The sequence below is a fragment of the Zea mays genome, chromosome 9, assembly GCF_902167145.1.
Source record: "Zea mays cultivar B73 chromosome 9, Zm-B73-REFERENCE-NAM-5.0, whole genome shotgun sequence".
In the NCBI taxonomy this organism is placed as follows: Eukaryota; Viridiplantae; Streptophyta; class Magnoliopsida; order Poales; family Poaceae; genus Zea; species Zea mays.
The window spans coordinates 116,128,950-116,150,183 of record NC_050104.1 but is presented as its reverse complement, the minus strand read 5'-3'; the positions used below and the strand labels follow the sequence as shown (position 1 = coordinate 116,150,183).

Sequence of the window (21,234 nt, the reverse complement as noted above, 5' to 3'; positions counted from 1 at the left end):
ATCACAACTGCAAAAGCATTCCAGGTCAAATCATGCATGCGCTTATGCTACCGAAATATATCATGGAGATGATATTGGCACTAACCTTTTCAATTCTACATGCACAATCTCACCAGAAAATGAGAAGAACTCACTAATATCTTGCTCTGATGCTTTAAGTGAGACGTTGTGGACCTTTACCGTGCCTGTGCCTGCCATGGTCGCCTTAAAAAAAGTTGGAGGACAAGAATCAATCGGCAGTTTCGATAAATACATGTTTTATATTCTTTAAACTACCATATCTAGAGAATTACTCAACAAGGTCGTTGATCTCATTGACCTTACATCTGAAAGGTGGGATAAAGACTTAATCTAAGGAATTCATTGTGTTCTTTTTTGTGACAAATAATGCGCCAAAAGCGCCTGCTTCTACCAGTACCGGAAGCGCGGCAACTAGCTAGAGCAAATCTCAACTTGTCCGTTGGAAAGCAAGTGAAATAGGTATATCCTTTTTTTACATTGAAATATCAAAGTACCATGCAGATTTTATTTCAGCTCTATGGCATGATGCACTCGCACTATTATCTCTACTATTTATTAAGACGGTAAGGGTAGCCTGCCGTTATACCATTCTGCGATCTCAGCCGTCCATTCTCCCGATGTCTGATATTGTTCGATCCCGCACAGCCATCAGGCACGCAGCGTCCCGGCCACTTGCCAAAAACCCTAATCTCCAGCACCCCGCCGCTTGCCAGGCGCCAGCCATCAGGCACGCAGTGTCCCGGCCGCCCCCGTAGCTTGCCACCGCGGTCTCTAGCGTCCCCGCTGCTTGCCAGCCGCCAGCCGCGGTCTGCAGCGTCCGGGCCGCAGCTTGCCAGCTTCCACCCGTGGCCTCCAGCGTCCCCGCCGTTTGCCACCGGATTCGAGATCCTGCCCTCGCCCTTCATCCTTCTCCAATCTGCTCACCCCCTCCTCCGCGTGAGCCGCAGTCGGCCCCCGCTCACGTCCCCCTCGCCTATACCGCGTTGCCCCACCGCCCACGCCTCAGCCACCCCTCGTACAGAGCCCAACCCTAGAGCACCCATCGAACCCCGCCGGCCCGAGCCCCGGCCCCGACGCCACCTCGCACCGCCGCATAGATGGAGTTGCTGGTGCCGGTGCCATGGCAGTCGGTGTCGACGCACCGCACAGATGGAGTCTCTGTGGGCGGTGATCGATTGAAGCTTGGCCAATTCCGCACCGGAGCGCTTCATCACCGCGTGGTCGTCTCTCATCGCAAACAGAGAACTACACTGCGTGGAGGCCGGTAATGAAACCCCACCACTTCACTCTCTGGTTCTCTATGCTTTGATCCATCGGGCTAGGGGATTGGGGTTCTTAATCATCGGGTTTTAGTGCTCTGGCGAGACTCCACCGTGCAAGCCTGGGCACCACCGCGTCCGTCCGGGAGGTGGGGGAAGCTTCGGGCACCGTTGATCTCGGGAGGTTCAGCCACTGGAGAGGAGTTGGATAGGGAGCATTGGAATGGTCGCCGCCGCATAGGATGGAGCTGGATTCCTCCGGCCACTGCTCGGTTGCTCCCTAGACGACAAAATCGAGCACGACGCCGACGAGGACACGCTGAGCCGGGACGCGCCGCAACACAGCGCGCGACACTTGCCGCCCTTGCCGTGCCGCATCATCCCCGCAGCGACATGGCACTGGCCGCCTCCGCCGATCCTGTGTTCCTTGCTTTTTTTCGTTTTCTTCTTTGCGCCCTTACCACCTGGACCACCGTCTGCAGATTCGAAGGCATCGTACTGCAACAGATGCTTCCTCGAACTCTTCAACGCTTCGCTGAAGGACTGACCAGAGGCATCTGGATTGTTGGTGGCTGATGGCATGCCATACGCCCCCATCTCTTTGTTGCTAATAACGCAGCCTTCCATACCCTGGGCTACTGAGGCCAATCCTGATTCCATCTTATTCTCTGTACAGTAAGATCATCAAAATTAAAAATATTGGTGTAAAGCAGACATAGCATTTCGTAGATAAATAGCAAGGTACTCCCTTCGTTTCTGATTAAATCAGTTCCTACACTTGCCTTAAGTCGAACTTCTTCGATGTTTGGCCAAATTTATAGAAGAAATTACAGATATGACACCAAAAGAACACAATATGAAAATATTGTTTATAGTGAATCTAATGATACTAAACTGATGTCTTTAATCTTAATGATATTTTCTATAAATACAGTCAAACTTAAAAAAAAAGTTCTACTGAAGACAACTCTAGAAATTGATTTATTCAGAGACAGAGGGAGTAACAAGAAAAGTACTTCGGGTTGCCTATTATTGTGCAATAAGTTGCGCACTAGCATTGTGCTCGTTCAAAATATCATAGAACATGCCTATAAGCCACCCACACTTCAGGTTTGTGATCTAGACAGTTTTAAGTTAGCAATTGACAGCTTTGTTTTAAGTGAAGCAAATTCAGCTGACTTTTATATAAAACCTCAAAGTAACATTAACCAAAGTTTGAAAAACATACCATCAAAAGATGCAAGTCCTGCTTTCTTCAGCCTGATCACTGACAGATCTGCAGAAACAGATTGAGATGTAGTACTATGTTGGGAGGAGAGGACAGTGGCCCCAGTATGCAACTGGGGTGCACAAAAAGAGGACGGTGCTCCATTGTAAAGCGAACAAAGGCAGGGGCGGGCGGGCGCCGCCTTTTGGTTCTTTGATTGCGCAAATTTTCAAGTCATGGGAAAGACATGGTAGGAATAGCTACGTAGCTCGTTTTGGGATGTAGCCGGATCATGCTGTCCCCTTGCTAGCAACAACTTGGCGTCTCCAGTGTGCTGCAATCGCCTTTGATGCCCAATTCTCAATTGGGGATTAGCTACCTAATCAAGTTAAAAACGTGACTGGCTGAGTATTAAAAATCCTAGGCATCAATCATGTTTCGTAGTCACCGTTGCTTAGTGTGCCAACACATCATAATTACAGCGACACGCGTCTGTGTGCTTTTAATCGGATGAGTGTAGAACTGAGATTTTCAGTGAAGAGAGGATTTAGTACTAGATCCATCTAGCCTACAAGCAGCTGTTTACAATACTGGATAAAACCTGCGATTAGGCTCTTAGCAGCTCAAATGCCAACCTGCAAAGTGCTTAATCCTGCCTCAGAATTCAGGTTTCCTCAAAACAGCATGGGCAGTTGGCAAAGTGCTTAAGCTTAACCTTCTCTTTCAAATCTACCCAACTAATTTCTCATGGTGCCGTGGGTTGTATTATTGCCTCGTTAATTATTTAATAATGGGATTCACAGCTAATTAAATCATGGATAAACGTCCTGTCGCGTGTTAGTCTTGCAGAAACCTTTTCCTATCCCTTAGTTCAATTCATGGATAATTTTTTGTTTTAGGCTACTCTTTTGCTGTGTTACATTATTAAAAAAACAACTTGGTTTTGGTTCATTTCTGACATGAAAGTAGCCTCTTGCTGTTCTTATGCTTCCCCTAATATAACTTTTATTTTTTTGAATAATTTCCCAGCTTGTCGACAATTAGAGGCTCTCCCATTCTTGGATCCACTGAAGCATTTTAGAGGTGCTCTATTCTACTATCAAAGGTTAGCATGATTGTTTCTGCACATCTCCTACTCCCTTCTTTGCTTAGTAATGGTTGATAAGTATATAATAAGCACACGAATAGTATGAAAGAAAAAAAGATAATACATTATTACAAAAAACAACTTGGTATTGGTTCATTTTCTGACATGAAAGTAGCCTCTTGTTGTTCTTATGCTTCCCCTAATATAACTTTTATATGACATATGTTAAGTAATACAATGCCGAGCTTGTGTGTATTGGGGGTTTTTATTGGGGTATAAAGTTTATATGCATTCTTCTGGTATATATCGGTTGATGTTAATCTCTACTACACCTTAAGGGTACAGCGAGGGCGTCCACGGCATCACCGTGCCCCCGCCGCCCCGCACGCGGCTTCCTCCCCGCGCGCCAATCTCGCCGCACGCGCCAGCCATCGCTCGCACGACATGGAAGGAATTGATGCCAAGGTCACGGTATCTCGCCCGCGCCCCCACCAACCTCGAGCCCGCCCGCCACCAATCTCGCTGTCGGGTGCCCTTCCTTCCTCTACTCCCCCAAATGCTGCCAAGTCCCCCACCAACGCCGCCCTTCCTTCCCCGGCAGCCCGCCCTCGCCAGATTCACGCTCCGCGCGCCCCACCAGCCACGCGAGCCACCGCCGGGATACTCGCCACCAATCATTGCCACCAGTTTCGCGCTCCGCGCGTCAAGAGCAGCCGTCACAGTGATGCCGCACGAGGGAGAGGAAGGAAGGCCGCGTGAGTCGCCGCCGGGAAAGACGCGCGGCATCACCGTAAAGCGAGATCCGGTTGCGCGCGAGGGAGAGGAAGGAAGGTCGCGCGAGTCGCCGCTGGGAAAGCCGCCAAGCATCACCATAAGGCGAGATCTGGTTGCGCGCGAGGGAGAGGAAGGAAGGCCGCGACCTTCGCGCCCCCACCAACCCTGCCCCCGAGCCCGCCCCCCTCCAAGCTCGCCCTTGACCTGCCTCCCACCAAACCGGAAGGCGAGATCCGTGGACGCGCCCCATTCCATACGCGGCGACAACATTCACTGCGCCCCCTTCCTTGCCTCAATCGACTGCTATTAGAAGGATGGACAGAGGTGAGTCCTCCAACCCATCCCCACTCTCCTCAGATTCACCGATTCACAACCGTTCTTTTCATCTCAGAGGTATTGTTAGACATTTTACACTTTCTGAACCATTCCTTAAGGTTGTTCATGTTCCTGCCCTCTGTCCATTCTTTTAATCCCTGAAGAAATTAGTACCAACTCAGAGGTATTGTTAGACATTCTACACTTTTATTAATATGATATGCTTATGTTCCTGTCTGTTTAGTTCCATCTTGCTTATTTTTTACTCCCAAATGTGGATTAGAATGGGGGCACGGTGATGGAGTTTTGATAGGCTCTAAAACACCCACATGCATGCCATGTACAAGACAAGAGCATAGAGACCATACTGCTTAAGCCAAGAAGACAAGAGCAGACCATTGCAATGCTCAAGAGCAACTGTTGCAATGCTCCTTTTAGTTTTTTGGCAAAAGAATTGGTGCATAGTTTTCCAATATGAAGACAGATTTGATGTTCATGATCCTGTCTGTTGGAGAGGTGAATCAAAGCTTGTTTTAGTTTTTTGTCTCAGCAAAATATTCTCTGTCTGTTGAGCGCATTGCAGTCTTGCTGGGTTGTGCTGCTACTGCTTGGTATTGGTCAGCTTCTAAAAAAAATTCAAAACGAAGGAGATGGTTATTGGTACTAATTCATGACTAAGTTTACTGCTGACGTATTTTAGCTGTCGGAGAGTTCATTTTGTCACTTTCAATCATTACATTGCATTTCATCTCCTTCAGTGCACACTATGACAACCTACTGTGATATTATTACTGACAGTATTCTTTGCATATTTTTTTCTCTTTTAGTTGGTTACAACATTAGCCGGATCGATTGCAAAGGGACCACCATTTTGATGCTCTGGTAACAATCTACGTTTTTTTTGTTAGGTTACATACATGTAGTTCTCATTTATCAAGTGGGACAGTGAAGCCAGACATTACATGGCACTATAATTTCACACCGTGTTAAATCTGCCCATACGCACCAGTAAAATTTCAATATGAAGGAGATGGTTATTGGTACTAATTTCTATCCTCCTTCAGCTGTTTTACTGTTTCATCCAAGTGCAATTGACCAGCAACATCTTAATTTGGAGCGGGTGTTTGACACAAAATACTTGCAAGTGGGTATTTGAAAAACCCCTAAATTTGCAAGCGTGTTTATGCAGTTTTCCCTAATTAATATTAGGTGTCTACTACTTCTTAATCCACTGACCACGCTGCACGTAGTAAACTGAAAAGATTAAAAAACTGAAAGACATGCTAGATTGGTAGGATAAAACTGAAAGAGTTGAGAATGGCATGTCTTTGGGCCTGAATTTTGCACAAGATGTGTCTGTTCATTTGGTTTGAATCTTTGTATTATATATTAATACATTATTGATTCAAACCTAAAATGCATTGTTATGTTTATGCTTTATATTTATATTATGAAGTTTTTTAAACGTGCGTCCATCACAGGTTTGATCCCTCTGCTTGATGTCCTAGCAAACAAAGTGAAGGCTATCAGGAGGCTTAGGGAACTCTTGACAACCAAACTTCATATCTGTCACGTTTCCAGCCAAGGTAAACTATCTGGCACCTTGAATACATTACTCGTGCTTCTAGCATATTACATCTTGCCATTTATTCCAATCAAAGGATAGGCTAAAGTCTTTGAACTTGAATTTTGGGCCACACGGCTCTATTTTTTGTACTGGTTGATTTCAGTTAGTTTATTAGATGGCAATTGAATTGAGTTTGGTTTCTTTATGTGCTGTTGTGTAGAGTCTAGCCCTTTCGTTCTGCTTAGAGATAGATGACTGGTTCGGTGAAACTCAATTTATATAGTAATACGTTCGGTGAAACAGCATGCCAGAATTCTAATGTTTCTTCTTAAAACTACTACCTGTATTTGGTAAATGTGTATGGGAGTCATATGAAATCTGCCAAACTTTGTCTGTTCCACTTCCATGATGTTCTCTCTTTTTTTTCTATTCTTCTTTTTGGCTTGGTGTGGTCAGTGCCGGTGCTGCTGAAATAGCTGCTAAAAGGTGACTACTTTTTCTTCTTCTTCCCCAGGAACATCTTGTGAGGACGAGATGTGGTTCTATGACTGTTGCCGTGTACGGAGACGGGGACAAGCCAACGCTTATAATGTACCCGGATGTAGCTCTGAACTGTAAGTGCTGTCGATCGAAGATTTTTTCTGATTCACTGCCAAGACTTAACATTGTTTATATCTCGCTGCTTCCTATTGGCTTGGACAGACATGTCCTGTTTCCAAGGATTTTTCTTCTGCTCGGAAGTGGCGTCTTTGCTGCTACACAACTTCTGCGTCTACCACACCAATCCCCAGGGGCACGAGGTCAGTGATGCTGGTTCAATCCCTGTGATAAGGTGTGCTGCCTCTGTATTTCGAGTTGGTTACTTACATGATCTTTGTTGTGTGGCTTTTGTTAAGAGTCCTACAGATGGGAGCAGCTCCAATGTCGTCAGATGTGCCGGTGCCATGTGTTGCTGATCTCGCTGATCAAGTCGCAGATGTGCTTCATTTCTTCAGGTATCGTATCATGACATGGCAATAGTCCTAATGCATGGCTTCTTCATTCTTGAAAACTGGAGGCATAATTGGAGGAGGCGATGTTGGCCAGTACCAGCTCTACGACGACCTCCAGGCTCGACTGGAGGCAGACACCGTCGGGATGGCTTCTTCATCCGTAATTGGGATGATAGTTTTATTATGATTTACAGGTTGAGGGAAGAAGTTTTGTTGAAGTCCCCTCTTAGTGTGGTGGAGATTAGCAAATGACCTGAAAAGATGCTGGAGCAAACGAGCCTTCACAGGAACCATCACAAGAACCATCACAACCAGTATATGATAGGTGAATAATTGATCCACTACATTTCTATGGTCATCTCGTGCTACCATTCAAACCTAAGAATGTTTATTTTTTCAGTTTCTATGTAGTCGTCTTGTGCTATTTTCAATAAGTGGATGTCCATCCTCAACTGTGTTGAGTACTGAAGTTCAGGTTACACAAGGTGAAGCAGCACAAGTGATGCAGGCAGTAGTAGTTGAAGGGTGGCAGGCATTAGCAGTGCAAGGCAGTACCAACGAAGTTTAGGCTACATCTAGCCAAGTGAGCCCAAGTGAAGGTTCAGGTGTTTGTATGCTTAGAAAGAAGTTGACACTAAGGAAACTGCTGCAATGTAGGACGAATTAAGTTTCTTGTACTTCTATGAACTTGTATTGGTCGCCACCTTGTAGCTCTGTGAACTTGTTCCAGTTTCAATTTATGTGGACTTTTGTGAACAATTTCAGTTCGTGTGAACTTCCATGAATGTCATATATGCTTGTGTTATATATGTCTGATAACTGATGGCTATATGTGAATGCTATATGGGTTCTGTTACCAGTATAGCATGAATATCCTAAATTGTTCTGTAACCCTTATTGGTTAATGGACATTTATGTTAGCTATCTTAAGACTTATGTTATGCTTATAGCTTAAGACTCATGGTAACAGGGTTTTTACAATTATTTTCTTCAAGGGCATTTGATTTTTTCTAACGTTAAATTTTTATTACTAGATATTTGAAATCAATGATGTAAAGGCTTGGACATCAATGTAAAGAAAGAACACTTGTTCTGTTTTCTTCTCATTTTCTATTGGTGTAGGAACTCACTACCATTGCCAAATTCCATATATGTTTGGTCAATATTTGGTTTTGCTAAACTGTTATTCTGTGCTTGGGCTCGACTGATCTGTGCAAACATTTATGACTCTGTAACACAGATTAGTCCAGTTGCAATTGGATTTATGCTTTTTTCCTTTTGTTCGTGGCATCTTGTTTCCTATGGTTTTTATGCAGGTCTGTTATGTTGTGTTAATCATGCCTTAGCAAACTTATGTGGGTAATAGCACTGATCTTGATGATGAACCAGATGGAGAAAATCCTTGCGGCGTAAAGAAAGACTTGGAAGCAATGGTGTTCCACCCAGAACAAGCTGGCTCAAGGTATGACATGGTCTTGTTGGCCCCCTGTGGTAGCCGTTGCTAGCTGCACTGATGTGAGTAGTGACTTTTTGTCTACTCTTTGCAAAATAGTGAGGCAACGGGACAGGAAGCACACCATGGTCGGATGAACGAAGAAGAAAAATCTGTGGCATGGAATGGATGTATGTTATTAGATTAAAATAACAAAATTTATGTATGGATAGGATCACAAATGGATTCCGAAATATTTTCTCATAACAATATAACACATATATACATAAGTTATCGTGTTATTATACGGTTCCGTTGTAACGCACGAGCACTCACCTAGTTATTATTATACATCTTTAAGACATTTATACACTTCTCTAATTTGCTCTAGGTTCAAGTACGACGCGCTGCAGCCCGCCCGGCCCAGCGTTGCAGCGACGACGACGCCCCGCTGCGGACCTGCGGTCCCGGCCGTCCGTCCGTCGGTATGCGCCAGCGCCACACGCACCTCACCTCAGCACAGCAACGTCAGTCCGATCCGTCCTGCGGCGGTCTCCGGGCCGGCCTAACTTTGACACGGCTAGCTAGCCGGCTGAATGCTGATTGTTGCCTACCACCACACACAGCCGCTAAATATCTCTACTCTCTGGAGCTTCGTCGTGCGTCCTTTGCGCGTACGTACATACGTACGTCGACCCCCCGTCCGTACGATCGAGTCACCGCACCCGCCGCCGCCGTCGACCGGCGATTTTTATCCACTACTACATGCCAAGCCAAGGTTTCGTCCTTGAGTCAGTACAAGGCTAGGATCTACCGCCAGCTGCGCGCGCCCTCTAGCTTCTTCCCTCCCCACGGCCATCGGTTTCAGTCACGCTCGCGCTCGCATGCAGTCCAAGCAACGCTACATCTCGACCCGGCCGGTCTGCTCTGCGGAAGCTTCACATGAGCTTCCGAGGAGGCACGCCGCACGCCGTTCCTCCCGCCGTGTTTTCTCTCTTTCTTCTTCTCCGTCGAGCATCCGAGACAGACAGGCATATGCAGGCGGATGGATACGTTATTTCTCGGCGCGCGTATAAATTTTTCCGTGCGTGGTTAATGTATCATATATATATATAGCACGTGCCATATCGGTCGATAGAAACTCGTCGCGTCGTATCGATCGCTGCCGTGACGACCCGTGTACGTTGTTCAAGTGTTCAAAGTGGTCCTACTAAACCCTACCCTGCTTGTTGCTCAAGCTTCAAAGATCTCTATAGCCGTTTAATTAGTTCCTTTCGTTCGTCGTCAGGTGATGCTACTAGCTGCCACCAGCTAGTTCTTGGAAATGTCCTCCACACCCCCTCTTCGCCGCATATACCGATCGACGAGTCTGGAAGTTCCAGCTCTCGACGACGAAGTCACCTCGCTAGCTCGGCAGATCATCATCAGTTCTAAATGCATGTTCCAGGGGACGACGACGAGGAGAACGTATAACTAATATAATCTATGGGCGTGTTCGGCTGGCTACAAGCCGACACTGTTGCAGCTGTTTGGATTGCTGCAGCTGCAATCCATAGAGAGAAAAATACTGTAGAAGCCGCAGCCGCAGCCGGATTGCAGCCGCAGCAAGCCGCAGCGAACAAGCTGTATGGTATCTATACTTATTTATCTATTTACACACTGTGCTTTTACACTTTTACGTGAATCGTGCACGCGTATGATGACTCCATGCCACCACATATATATATATAATGGTAATTTCACGAATCCTCAAACATGTAGTTGTTATCTCGGATGTTTTGTTCGAGAAATCATCACTCTATTCTACGTGAAGTGTTACATCATATAAGTCGATTCTTTAAATTTAGTTGATTCTTTAAATTTAGTGGAATGAGCCGGACTAATCCGCATACCGCTAGTTCTATATATTAGGTCATGAAACATGTGTCATGAGGCAACAGTTGATAAACCCTGTGTCTATTCCAGAAAACCAGAAAAGGGAAGAATAATAACATGATGGAGTGACTTAGTTTTCAAACCAGATAACACTTACTTCCTCAGTATCTATGTTAGCTCTTGATATATATATATATATAATGATGAATCTAGTCATATATAAAACATATACATTAAATATTGTACGAATACATTAATTATTTAAACGAATTTTAATTTAGAACGTACGTAGTGAGTATTAATTATTACCCCCAGAACTCGGTCATATACTCCTGTACGTACTACAGCATATGTGCATGCTAGCATGCATTGGATGTCAAAGGGTAAAAGTGGGCCATGTAGCCCCGCCTTTTTTTACCTTGACCTTGCAAAAAAATTTCCCAACAAGAATGGAACTATGTTTCCCGGCCTTTCCAGTTCCGAAGGGGCGAGAGTAGCAGTGAAAAGTGGATCCATGTATCAAATCAACCGTTCTAGAAAAAAAAACGTGGTCGTTCTGTGGTTTTCGGAGTATCAAATACCATGGACATAGTGCTGGGAATTAGGTCGGACCATGGTCCGAGATCATCGTGTTTCGTATCAAACATGTTCGTGCCAGAAAAGTCAAAAAAAACTTTTAGGCTGTGTCGTGTCAGTCCAAACTGTACAAAAGTGGTCCAGCTCGATCCTAAACCTCGTTGTGGCTTCGTTGGACTGTATCGATCCAAATCTGGACCATATATTTGACAACATAAAATTAAAATATTACAACCATATAAAATTCATATCTTACTAAATTAAAGATATTAAACAATTCTAGTATCATTTGACCACATAAACTTCAAATATCACAACAATATAAAGTCGATAACTTACCAAATTTAAGAAATTAAACAACTTAGACTTCATTGGACAGTGTCGGCTTAAGCTCGGTCCTATGTGGGCCGTGCCTGGGAGGTCAACAAGTCGAAATTTAAGGTCCCGTTAAGACCCGTCTTCAGACCGTACTAGCTCGATTCATATTATTTTCATGTCATACCGTACTTTGACTCCTATTTTTTAGATCGTACTTGTGCTGGTTAAAAAAAAACCGATCTATATTTCTAGCACTACATAGACATATATGGATACACGCACGCATCCCATGCATTCGCGTTTCACGCTCATCTGCTAGTAGACTAGCAGTTGACTGCCGGGGCCGGCGCGGCGGTGAAAAATCCAAGGGTCTCCTCCCTCTCCTACCTACGGCACAGGCACAGCATTCCCCATCGAGGCAAACCCATATCTATATCCATGGTCGGTCATGTAGTAGCTTCGTGGAAAATGGGCGACGGTCCCGATGGCCGCAAGCAGTCTACGTACACGCCGGCCCGTTGGTCTAGCTGCCGCAAGCAAGCGCGGTCGGTCAGGAAAATCGGTCGCGCAATTGTGTGGCTTTCTTTCAAACTTCACTGGCCGCTTTGAAAAGGAGGCGCGCGCGCGCGCGGAACTAGTGGCAAGACTTTGGAGCTGCACGTCGTCAACTTGTTTGGTTTGTTTAGTTGGGGCCGGAGAGGATTATTTCCGTTTCCTCCATCTCAGATCATCTCATCTCACATGCATGCATGTAGGAGTGCCATGCATCAACTGACTGATTAGCTAGCTAAACAATATTTATACAACGAGAGAGTACTCAATTAAGTAGGACATGAGTCCATCGTCACATCACGAGAGCCTTTTCGTTTCGGACGGCGACAGGACTTTCTACGTACGCACGTACTAGCTGGAGCTGGAGTAGTGGCTCGTGATAGAGCGAGCACTCGAGTATACCACTAGACGAACCGGCCGCCGCACGTTTCTCTTCTTCGCCGTACGTGTGTCTTCGAATCCAAGGCACGGAGTAATATATATATATATATTACAGTGGCATGTGGGTGCATGCGGTGTGTGACACTGCCTCTACTAGCCTGGTGCTCGGTAGGGCAGGGCTTGAGAGCGAAATTCGTTTGCTCATCATCCCTGCCTGCAGTCATGGAATAGCTCGCACACTTCGTATTTGACATTTGCAACGCCGAACTCGTGCAAATTCACTGGCTCCGTACCTTGTATCTGGTACCATCTTTTGCACGGTTCCAGATAAGCAGCCTTCTTTCCAGATTCGCAGCAATCCCCACTTTGTAGTTTTTTGTTCTTTTTTTTTGGACATTCACAATCAATGCAAGGACAAGCAAAACCAGCAGAGACCCAGAGGTAAACCGGCCCAAGCCCATTTGACCCACCAACCGATCAGTGGGCGCGTAGGCCCATTGCTGTTCAATCCCCAAGGCCCAAGTGCAAGGGCGAACCTACAAACGAGACTGCATTCCTATATATGGAACGTCGAACTGACCAGCCACCAAACGGAACATTCGTCTCTTTCAGTCTTTCACACGAAACCAAAAAAAAAAAAGCAAAACATTTGGTAGTACACATTAGTGACCGAAGACCACATTCCTGCAACCCCCCTCCCCTGTTTTTGCGCATGCCAAAAAGAAGTGCGTCGCTGGCAGGAGAAAAGAGCGCTGCACTTGGCCATGTGCAGCCGCTCCCCTCCGCCGCCACATTCTCTAGCTTTGATTCAGGAAGAATCAAGGTGTTGTTTGGTTCACATATTGGTAACGTAATGGATAACAAATAATGTTAGATCATGTTTGTTTAAGTCCATACCACACTACAAATGGATACATCCTTATTCAAATTTGTTACCACCGGTATTCGAGTGTGAGTCGTTACCATTACCATTTACGTTACATTTCGTGAACCAAACGGCACCCAAGAGGGTCTCAGTAATGAAGTAATTGCTCCCCCGTCCCGCGTCTACTCTCTTGGAGCGTGTTCCCACGGAGGCTTTGTTTGGGTACTCTAGTATTGACCTCAATCCACATGTGTTGAGGTGGATTGGGGTGTAAATTAGTTTAAGTTACACCCCAATCTATCTCAATACAAGTGGATTGAGGTTAATACTAGAGTACCCAAATTAGGCCGGAGATGGAGCTCTCCTCCGGCTCCAAAGCTGTGGCGGCTGCCTGGCGTCGTCGTCGTCCTTCGCTGCATTCAAACGCATGATTGGCAGAGCTGCAGCTGCCTGCGTTCCGCGTCAGCTCATGATCCTCCTCGTCCTTCACGCAGCAAAGGACGACCTATGGTATGGCACACTGATTATTGCTAGCTTGGCTATGCTGGCATTTTGAGTTGGATCGACTCATGTTAATTTCAAGAGGTCTATAACAGACATGACCTTCCTAGCTTACTCGTTATACAATGGTGACCTATGTCTTACTGACTGAGGTATCCAAAACACACGATCGACGTACGTTTAATCAGTTTTCTTTATTCCTTTTTTTCCAACCATCTATTGATCCGATGACCAAGGATATAGCGTCCTAGACTTGACGACCGACCTATAGGGCAACCCGGCAACATCCTTACCTGACGACGGGGTCTCTTCCAGGCGATTTCTTATCATCTGGTACGGTGGTTTAATTTCCTCGTAAATATAATCTCGTCGTTCGTCGTTCTTCGCCACACACACACACACACACACAAAAAAAAAAACGTTGGTTACCAGCTACATTCTTTGATCCATGGTGACCTCAGCCCTCGTTGGTGTCTGATCCTTGAGATCTAGCTTCACCCATCTCGGCGTCAACCCAGTTTATAACGATCTTCACTGAACAACGAAGTTCTCAGGACCTCTATGATCATTAATTAATTACTGTTACTGCGGGGAGATTGTCGACAAGGATTCACACAACGATATGGATTTCATTCTAAGGTAAGTATGTAGACAGAAATAATGTATATGTTGACATTGCTAGATTTTTTTATGAGCGTAATGTATCGACTAGTCTGGCCTAAAATATTTTGTTTATGCATCTGATTACAAAAAAAAGACTATGCAACAATAATTTACATATTCCAAATAAAAATCGTCACAGTAGTACAGTACTAACATCATATAATAATATATGTCTATGAATTCTTGTGAACTAGTAGTCCGACCAATTCATATTCCGATAAACACCATTATATGAGTTCAATTAATTACTATCAAACATCATTTTACGACCAAAATTTTAATAGATTACAGGTTGATCATTATTCTTGTTATTAGTCGGCATCAAGTAACTAATTAATATGTGTGAGCTCATATCTACAAACATGCCGACCGATGGCTTCATTTCTGCTACCTATTATCCAGTGACTCTCAAGCATATACGGTACACTTTTATGTTACTAACTTTTAGCACCATATGCAAATTTTCACACTCACAATTCGGTTCGCTTCATATTTAACATGTGATCGTGCATAGTCGAATGAATAAAATCTTAGCAAGCATGTATATGCCTTTATCTACTAATACTACTGGTGGCATAAGATTTACCCTGTGCATATATTTAGAAACCTTTTTGACAGCACTCATGCATGTTTCTTTGCCAAAAGCGTCAAAAATATCTTGGGGGTAATCCTGGACAGAATGCATAAACTTACGTAGGAAAAGCGTATATAGCTGGAATGAATAAAATTACCGTTATTTTCATTGAAGGAGAAAGTAAGGGGAACAAGATAGGTTATTGCAAAATATGGGCCACAACCGAGAAAGAAGAAAATATATTACTAGCTGATAGTGTTAACAAAGAAAAAGAGATAATTTTTTTTTAAAAAAAAATCTTTCTGTTCACCACTCAACTTGTTATTGGAAAGGCAACGAAACCGAACCAGTGACGGAGATGGCGGCAGGAGAGTATTTGGTTTCTAGGAACTAAAAATAAACTAGCGAAATTATTAAACTCCACCAAAGGACGGCGGCCCGTGATTCCGGACTGTACGGCATGGCCGCATGGGCGCGCCACCGCTGGACACGATGGTCTCGGCAGTTGCCTTGGCACCGCGCGTACGTCCGTCATGTTCCCGTACCGTACTTGACAGTTGTGCGGCCTGCAGCGAGTGCGATCCTCCCTGAATCGTATTTTTTAATGTTTATTTTATAGGCAGGCAGGAGGGGCGTACGGTGGGGCACGCCGTGACAGGTCAGGTCAGGTCAGGGTCCTCGCATGTGCCCGGCTCGGCATGCGCACCTGCTCCGTACGCCCCCAACCCAAAGAGCAAACCTGCTGCCGGTGGGCGGTGGGGCTGTGCGCTGCATGGGCGAGGACCGTGTACACTGTTACCGCCGTACGTACGCGGCGCGTAACTGCCACGGCGAGCTGGCTACGCGCCACCGGCCAGCCTATACGCGCGGACGGGATTGGGAGGATGATGGCCAAGTTGCATTGCATGCATTATATCATTATTATATATATCTCTACAACTATTAAGAGCCATTTGTAGACTGCCCCGCTCCCGTCCAGCAACGGCCTCCCGCACCGCACGGCAGCACGCCGCAAACCCCTGCGCAATAGCTGCCGTCCAGCTAGAGATGGCCAAACGGGCCGCCCGGCCCGGCCCGGCCCGGGCCCGGTGAAGCCCGGCCAAAAACCGGGCCGGGCCTGCTGTACCAGCGGGCTTAATTTTATGTCCAAGCCCGGCCCGCAGCGGGCCTAAACGGGCCGGGCCGGCCCGTTTAGCACGAAAAAACGGGCCAAAAAGCGGGCTAAACGGGCCGGTAAGCACGTTTTAGTGTAAAAAAATCGGGCTTAACGGGCTTAAAGGTAAACGGGCCGTGCCGGGCTAGCCCGCCGTGCCTAGTTTCCTGTCCAAGCCCGCCCGCTTATTCTACCGTGCCGGGTTCGGACCGGGCCCAAAAAGCGGGCTTCGTGCCGGGCTCACGGGCCTCGTGCTTTTTGGCCATCTATACGTCCAGCCCCCGCCCCTGCTCCCCCACGCTGCGCGCGTCCGTGATGCCGGGGATCTGCAACCCCCCATCCCCTAGCCCCCTCCCCACCCCTGCTCCCCCCACGCTGCGCGCCTCCGTGATGTCGGGGATCCATCTCCTCTCCCCCATCTCTCCTCTACGCACTCTCTCTCTCCTCCCCAAGCTGCTGACTGGCTCGCGAAGTCGCCAAGGGATCAATCGAGATCTAATCTCGTTTCTGAGATGGGTGCATCTACCGCCATGGGAGCGCTCGAGCAGGCCCACCTCGCGGTCGTCGCTTCCGCATGCGATGATGATGAGCAAAACGACGCCGCAGACCTTGCACGACGGCGACGAACCCGTCGACACCGCGTCGCCGGCGACGAGCCCCGACGGGGATGCCACGAAGCAGCAGGACTGCGCGTCCTCCGCCACGCCGCATTCTCCTCCGCCGACGGCGGCGACGGCGGGCTGCTAGAGCACCTTGTCGAGCGTGGCGCGGAGGCCAGCGGCGACGGCCTCGTGGCTCCTGGCGACTCCCAGCCACGCCTGGCCCTCCCCGGCCAGCTGCCGGAGCCGCTCCTCCAGATCCGCGCCGCGGCGGCGGGCGCGCTCCAGCTCTGCCTCCGCGGCGCGGAGCCGAGCCTCCGCCGCGCGGCCCACGGCTGGCTCACGGTCCAGCATCATGGCAACGTAGAGCGGCAGCACAGCCGTGAGCACTGGTCGGGCGTGAAGATGCGCTACCACCGGATCCTCCCAAGAGTTTGTTTCTCTGCAGAGAACCCATGGTCATGCGACGAGCCACGACTCATCGACGAAAGCCGCTTCACTGCAAGTCTGCAACATGCTCACCATCCAGCATTGTCGTCATCTTGTACACAATCCTAGCTCCTCTCCTCCTTCAGACTGTTTAGGCGCTGGAACGCAGTGAGTCTCCAACTGTGTGCCTCGCTGGCCTTCTTTAGTAATCGGGCCTTCAAGATTGCCATGCAACAAACGCAATGGAGCAGACAAGCAAGCCAAGGACAATTAGCAACTTGAAGGTATTGGACATGCCATCGTAGGTGTGTGCATCATGGCCCAGTCGCTAGCACGAGCCCAGACAGGTTATTGTAGGAGAAGTCTATGGTCGTAAGGCTCTGCATTGCAGCAATGGTTGCCGATATTTCTCCACCAAGGTGGTTCCGGGACAGGTTCAGGTAGTTGAGTATTCGGCTATTAATGGTTATTTCGACTGAGGTCCAGGTAGGTGTAGAGATGGCAATGGGTACCCGAAACCCGAAACCCGATGGGTTTTTACCCCATTAGGGTACGGGTTTGGGTCAATTTTCATACCCATGGGTTTGTTAACGGGCATAAATCTGTACCCAGCGGGTTTATGGGTACGGGTTTGTTCCTATAGTACCCAAACCCGTGAACCCGTGGGTTTTTTAAACCCGACCAAACCTAGTGCATATTGTCATTTTATTTTATAAACGAACAACAAACTTGTTTTTCCTTATTTACTTCATATTTTTTATCAATTGGTGAATGTATCAGTAGTCGGTGAGAGTGTTACTTGCTTGATATTATAGTTTTTACTAGCGTTATATATGTGGTGGATGGATAACTTAGTGCAAGGTCACTTAATTATACAACTTATTATTTGTATTTCATTCTCTCTACTAATAATTTTTATACCAAATCATGAACTCGGTGTTCATTACATAGATTTTGGATCATGATATCATTAATCATTACGATACTTATTGATTATGAGAAGAACAAGTATATTGGAGATGAAACCCGCGGGTAACCCATGGGTACCCGTTAACCCGATGGGTACGGGTTTGGGCAAAATCTCAAACCCGTCATGGGTACGGGTTTTTTAATGGGCATAGATATTTTTCACGGGTACGGGTTTGGGACGGTAAAACCCAGCGGGTTTGTACCCGTTGCCATCTCTAGGTAGGTGAGCAAGCGGTACTTCCCATCTCCGGCGACGCACCAGTGCCGGAAATCGGCAGGAAGCTACCGGACAGGGAGCCGGTCGTCGGCGATCCAGCGCATCGGATCGGGCGGCAGAGAAGGACTCAGGTCGTTTTGAAAAACGGGGTAGGCGATCATAGGGCCACCTCCTTCGTTACTGAGCTCCGGCTATGGTTGATGATGCTCGACAGTGGTTAAATCTGGCGAGAAGCACAAAATACCAAAGTTGTGGGTGTTATAATACTAGAAATGCAATTGGTTGGTTCGGGATAATAATTTTACGAAGCCCAGACATGGGATACCTCCGTTCCAAAAAAACTCTCAGAGACACCGTGTCCGTCGACGAACAAAGGATTTACTGTGACGCAACGCACGCACCTCGACCCGCACCAGCGCGTCGACCTCCACGCCCTGGTGGTACAGCTGCGACAGGACGCCACTGGCCATCGGGCGGCTGGTGTTGGGGCTTGACGAGGACGACCGCCATGAGGGCCTGTGCTGGACACCCAAGCATGTCTCCAAGGCCTTCCGCGATGGCACCCGAGGTACAGCGGTCCCACTGCTTCCAACTCTCCAATTTCCCTCTCCCCTGACATCGTGGATCCGTCTGTAACTGTCGTCCCCGTGCTTTGTCTCTCTGTGGAAAATGGTGTCTTCCTTCTTACTATCTCGTTCTACACCCTCCACATGCTTGCACGGTGTTTGGGTTGACGTTCATGTCAGTGTTAATATTCTAAGCAATCACGCCTATCTTATAAGATTAGTGACCACAAATATATTCACTTTAAGTTCTTTTTGGTACAGTCTTGCATGTGGTTCCAAAGTGTAGTTTATTACCCATGTTTCTTCCTGTGAAAATAAGGCTATATAATTTGGTCAGCAAAAAAAACAAGGTTAAATATGTTGTTTGCTGGTATTTTTCATGTAACCTATATGTTTACATGTTATTTGCAAATACCCCAGCAGAAAGTTATATGCACACTGACTAACTGTGTTGAATGCATAAAGCAGGCGCACAATCACACCTGCCTGGATGGCACTTTGGCTATTCTTTTTCCTTTTTAATAATAGAAAAAACAGGTAAATTATATATGCAAATAACCGTTGGAAAAATCCTTCCTTGTGAGCATTGCTAATAGTTTGTGAAATTCATCTATATGCATGGAAACATCTTGCAGAGCATGCAGGGCTTTATATCCCATTAGACAGAGCACATTAGACGACAGAGTGGTGTCAACTTTGGGCATATCGGGAGCTAGGAGAGCAGGGGCGGCAGGCTTCTGCCATGGTCAATTTTTTTGGTTTTGGCTCCCTCATGTGCAGGGCCGATGCAAGCGAAGGTGATATTGAGGGCCCCTTTGGTAGGACTTATTTTTCAGCTTCGGCTCTGGCTCATGCAAAAGTTATGCCAAACACCTCTTTTTCAAATGGCTTCACCAGTGAAGTGCTTTTCCAAAATGAACTAGAGGGCATGAGCCAAAAAAAGTGGCTCACCCGGCTTCAGCTCACGTCATTTTTGCACAATAGCCCTCCCACCAGTCCAAATTATTTTTTTTTGATCCTGCCCTCAATCCCTAGCCACGTACAGGAGAGATAAACTATACAAGGGTCTTTCTGAAAAACAACCTATAAGCCGTTTTGCCAAATAATTTTTCAGAATGGCTTTGGCTCATCTAAAGAAGTGGCTTCACCTCGTGAGCCAGAGCCAAAGTCGTTTTTGGAGAAGCCAGAGCCCTGCCAAAGGGGCCCTGAAACATCTAAAGAGGAGGGGCTCAGCAGTATCTGAGAGAGCTAAAACTATGTAAATTATTTAAGGGGGTGTTTGGTTTATAGGGACTAATTTTTTTGTCCATCAATTTTATTATATTTTAGTCCCTAAAATATTAAATATGGAAAATAAAACTCTATTTTAGTTTAACTATTTAGAAATTTAGTAACTAAAATAAAATAAAATAAAGGGACTAAAAATTAGTGATGGAGTACCGCTAGGGTTAAGCCAGTAAACTGGCGCATGCTGGTCCAGAGTAATTAAGGTAAGAATGTAGGATATGGAGACTGGTAAATACATAGGGTTGTTTTTAGTTATTACTATACTATTTTGTAATGTAATTAATGTTCGTCGCTACTTCCCAGCAGTGGTGTAGTTGCTCCTGATTTGTTCGCCCATCATGATGTACATGATCATCACTCATGTTCTCTCCTTACATGCTTAGGCTTCTGATCGTTTTGTAGCTGTTGTGATAGAGATCTGACAAGTCTAAGCAGGAAAGTGTGTAGAACTCCCCGCTGTCAAAATGTAATTATTTCTGGTGAAATCTAGAGTTCTGTAGAAATTTTGCATTCCATCAAACAGTCAATACATTACACATGCATTTGTCGATTGTTCTTTTCGTTGGAAGTAGTTTGATCATTCCCATATGTTCATACCTAATGCAATAGTCACTTTCGGATTGATGTGGCATTACACGAACATAGTTCTTATTTTTAACCCATGTTCATTGACTTGCAGATTCTGGAAGCACTTACAACAAAGAATTGCCGAGAGGACTTTTCGCAGGAATCATTAGAGACACTTGGGGATTCTATTTTCAACTATATTACAGCCCAACACTTTTTTGGCAAATACAAAAATCAGCATGAAGGCGCGCTGACCAAGATGAATAAAAACGTGATCTCGAATGCAGCTTTATGCCAGCTTGCTTGCAGTAACAGCCTTGCAGTAGTCTTACCTAACCTGGCTTCTTTTTTGAAATCTTAAGTTTTGTTTACGTGAGTTGTCCCTAGAACCGTAGATTTGCAAACATAATCTACCGAATACAGCAGTTTGGATCAGCATAGTATATGAATTTGCTCCTGATTGTATTCTATGCAATGTCGTGTAATAT

At 46.2% G+C, this 21,234-nt stretch overlaps 1 protein-coding gene across 1 annotated transcript; it reads right to left on the bottom strand.

Moving 5' to 3' along the window:
• Positions 1-16,786: 16,786 nt before the first annotated feature.
• LOC103640198 (uncharacterized) lies at positions 16,787-19,082 on the bottom strand. Its single transcript, XM_035962845.1, has 2 exons — positions 18,677-19,082; positions 16,787-17,155 (listed from the first exon to the last, which is right to left on the bottom strand). The coding sequence occupies exons 1-2, from the start codon at positions 18,794-18,796 to the stop codon at positions 16,856-16,858; spliced, it is 420 nt and encodes a 139-aa protein (XP_035818738.1). The 5' UTR covers positions 18,797-19,082; the 3' UTR covers positions 16,787-16,855.
• Positions 19,083-21,234: the final 2,152 nt, after the last annotated feature.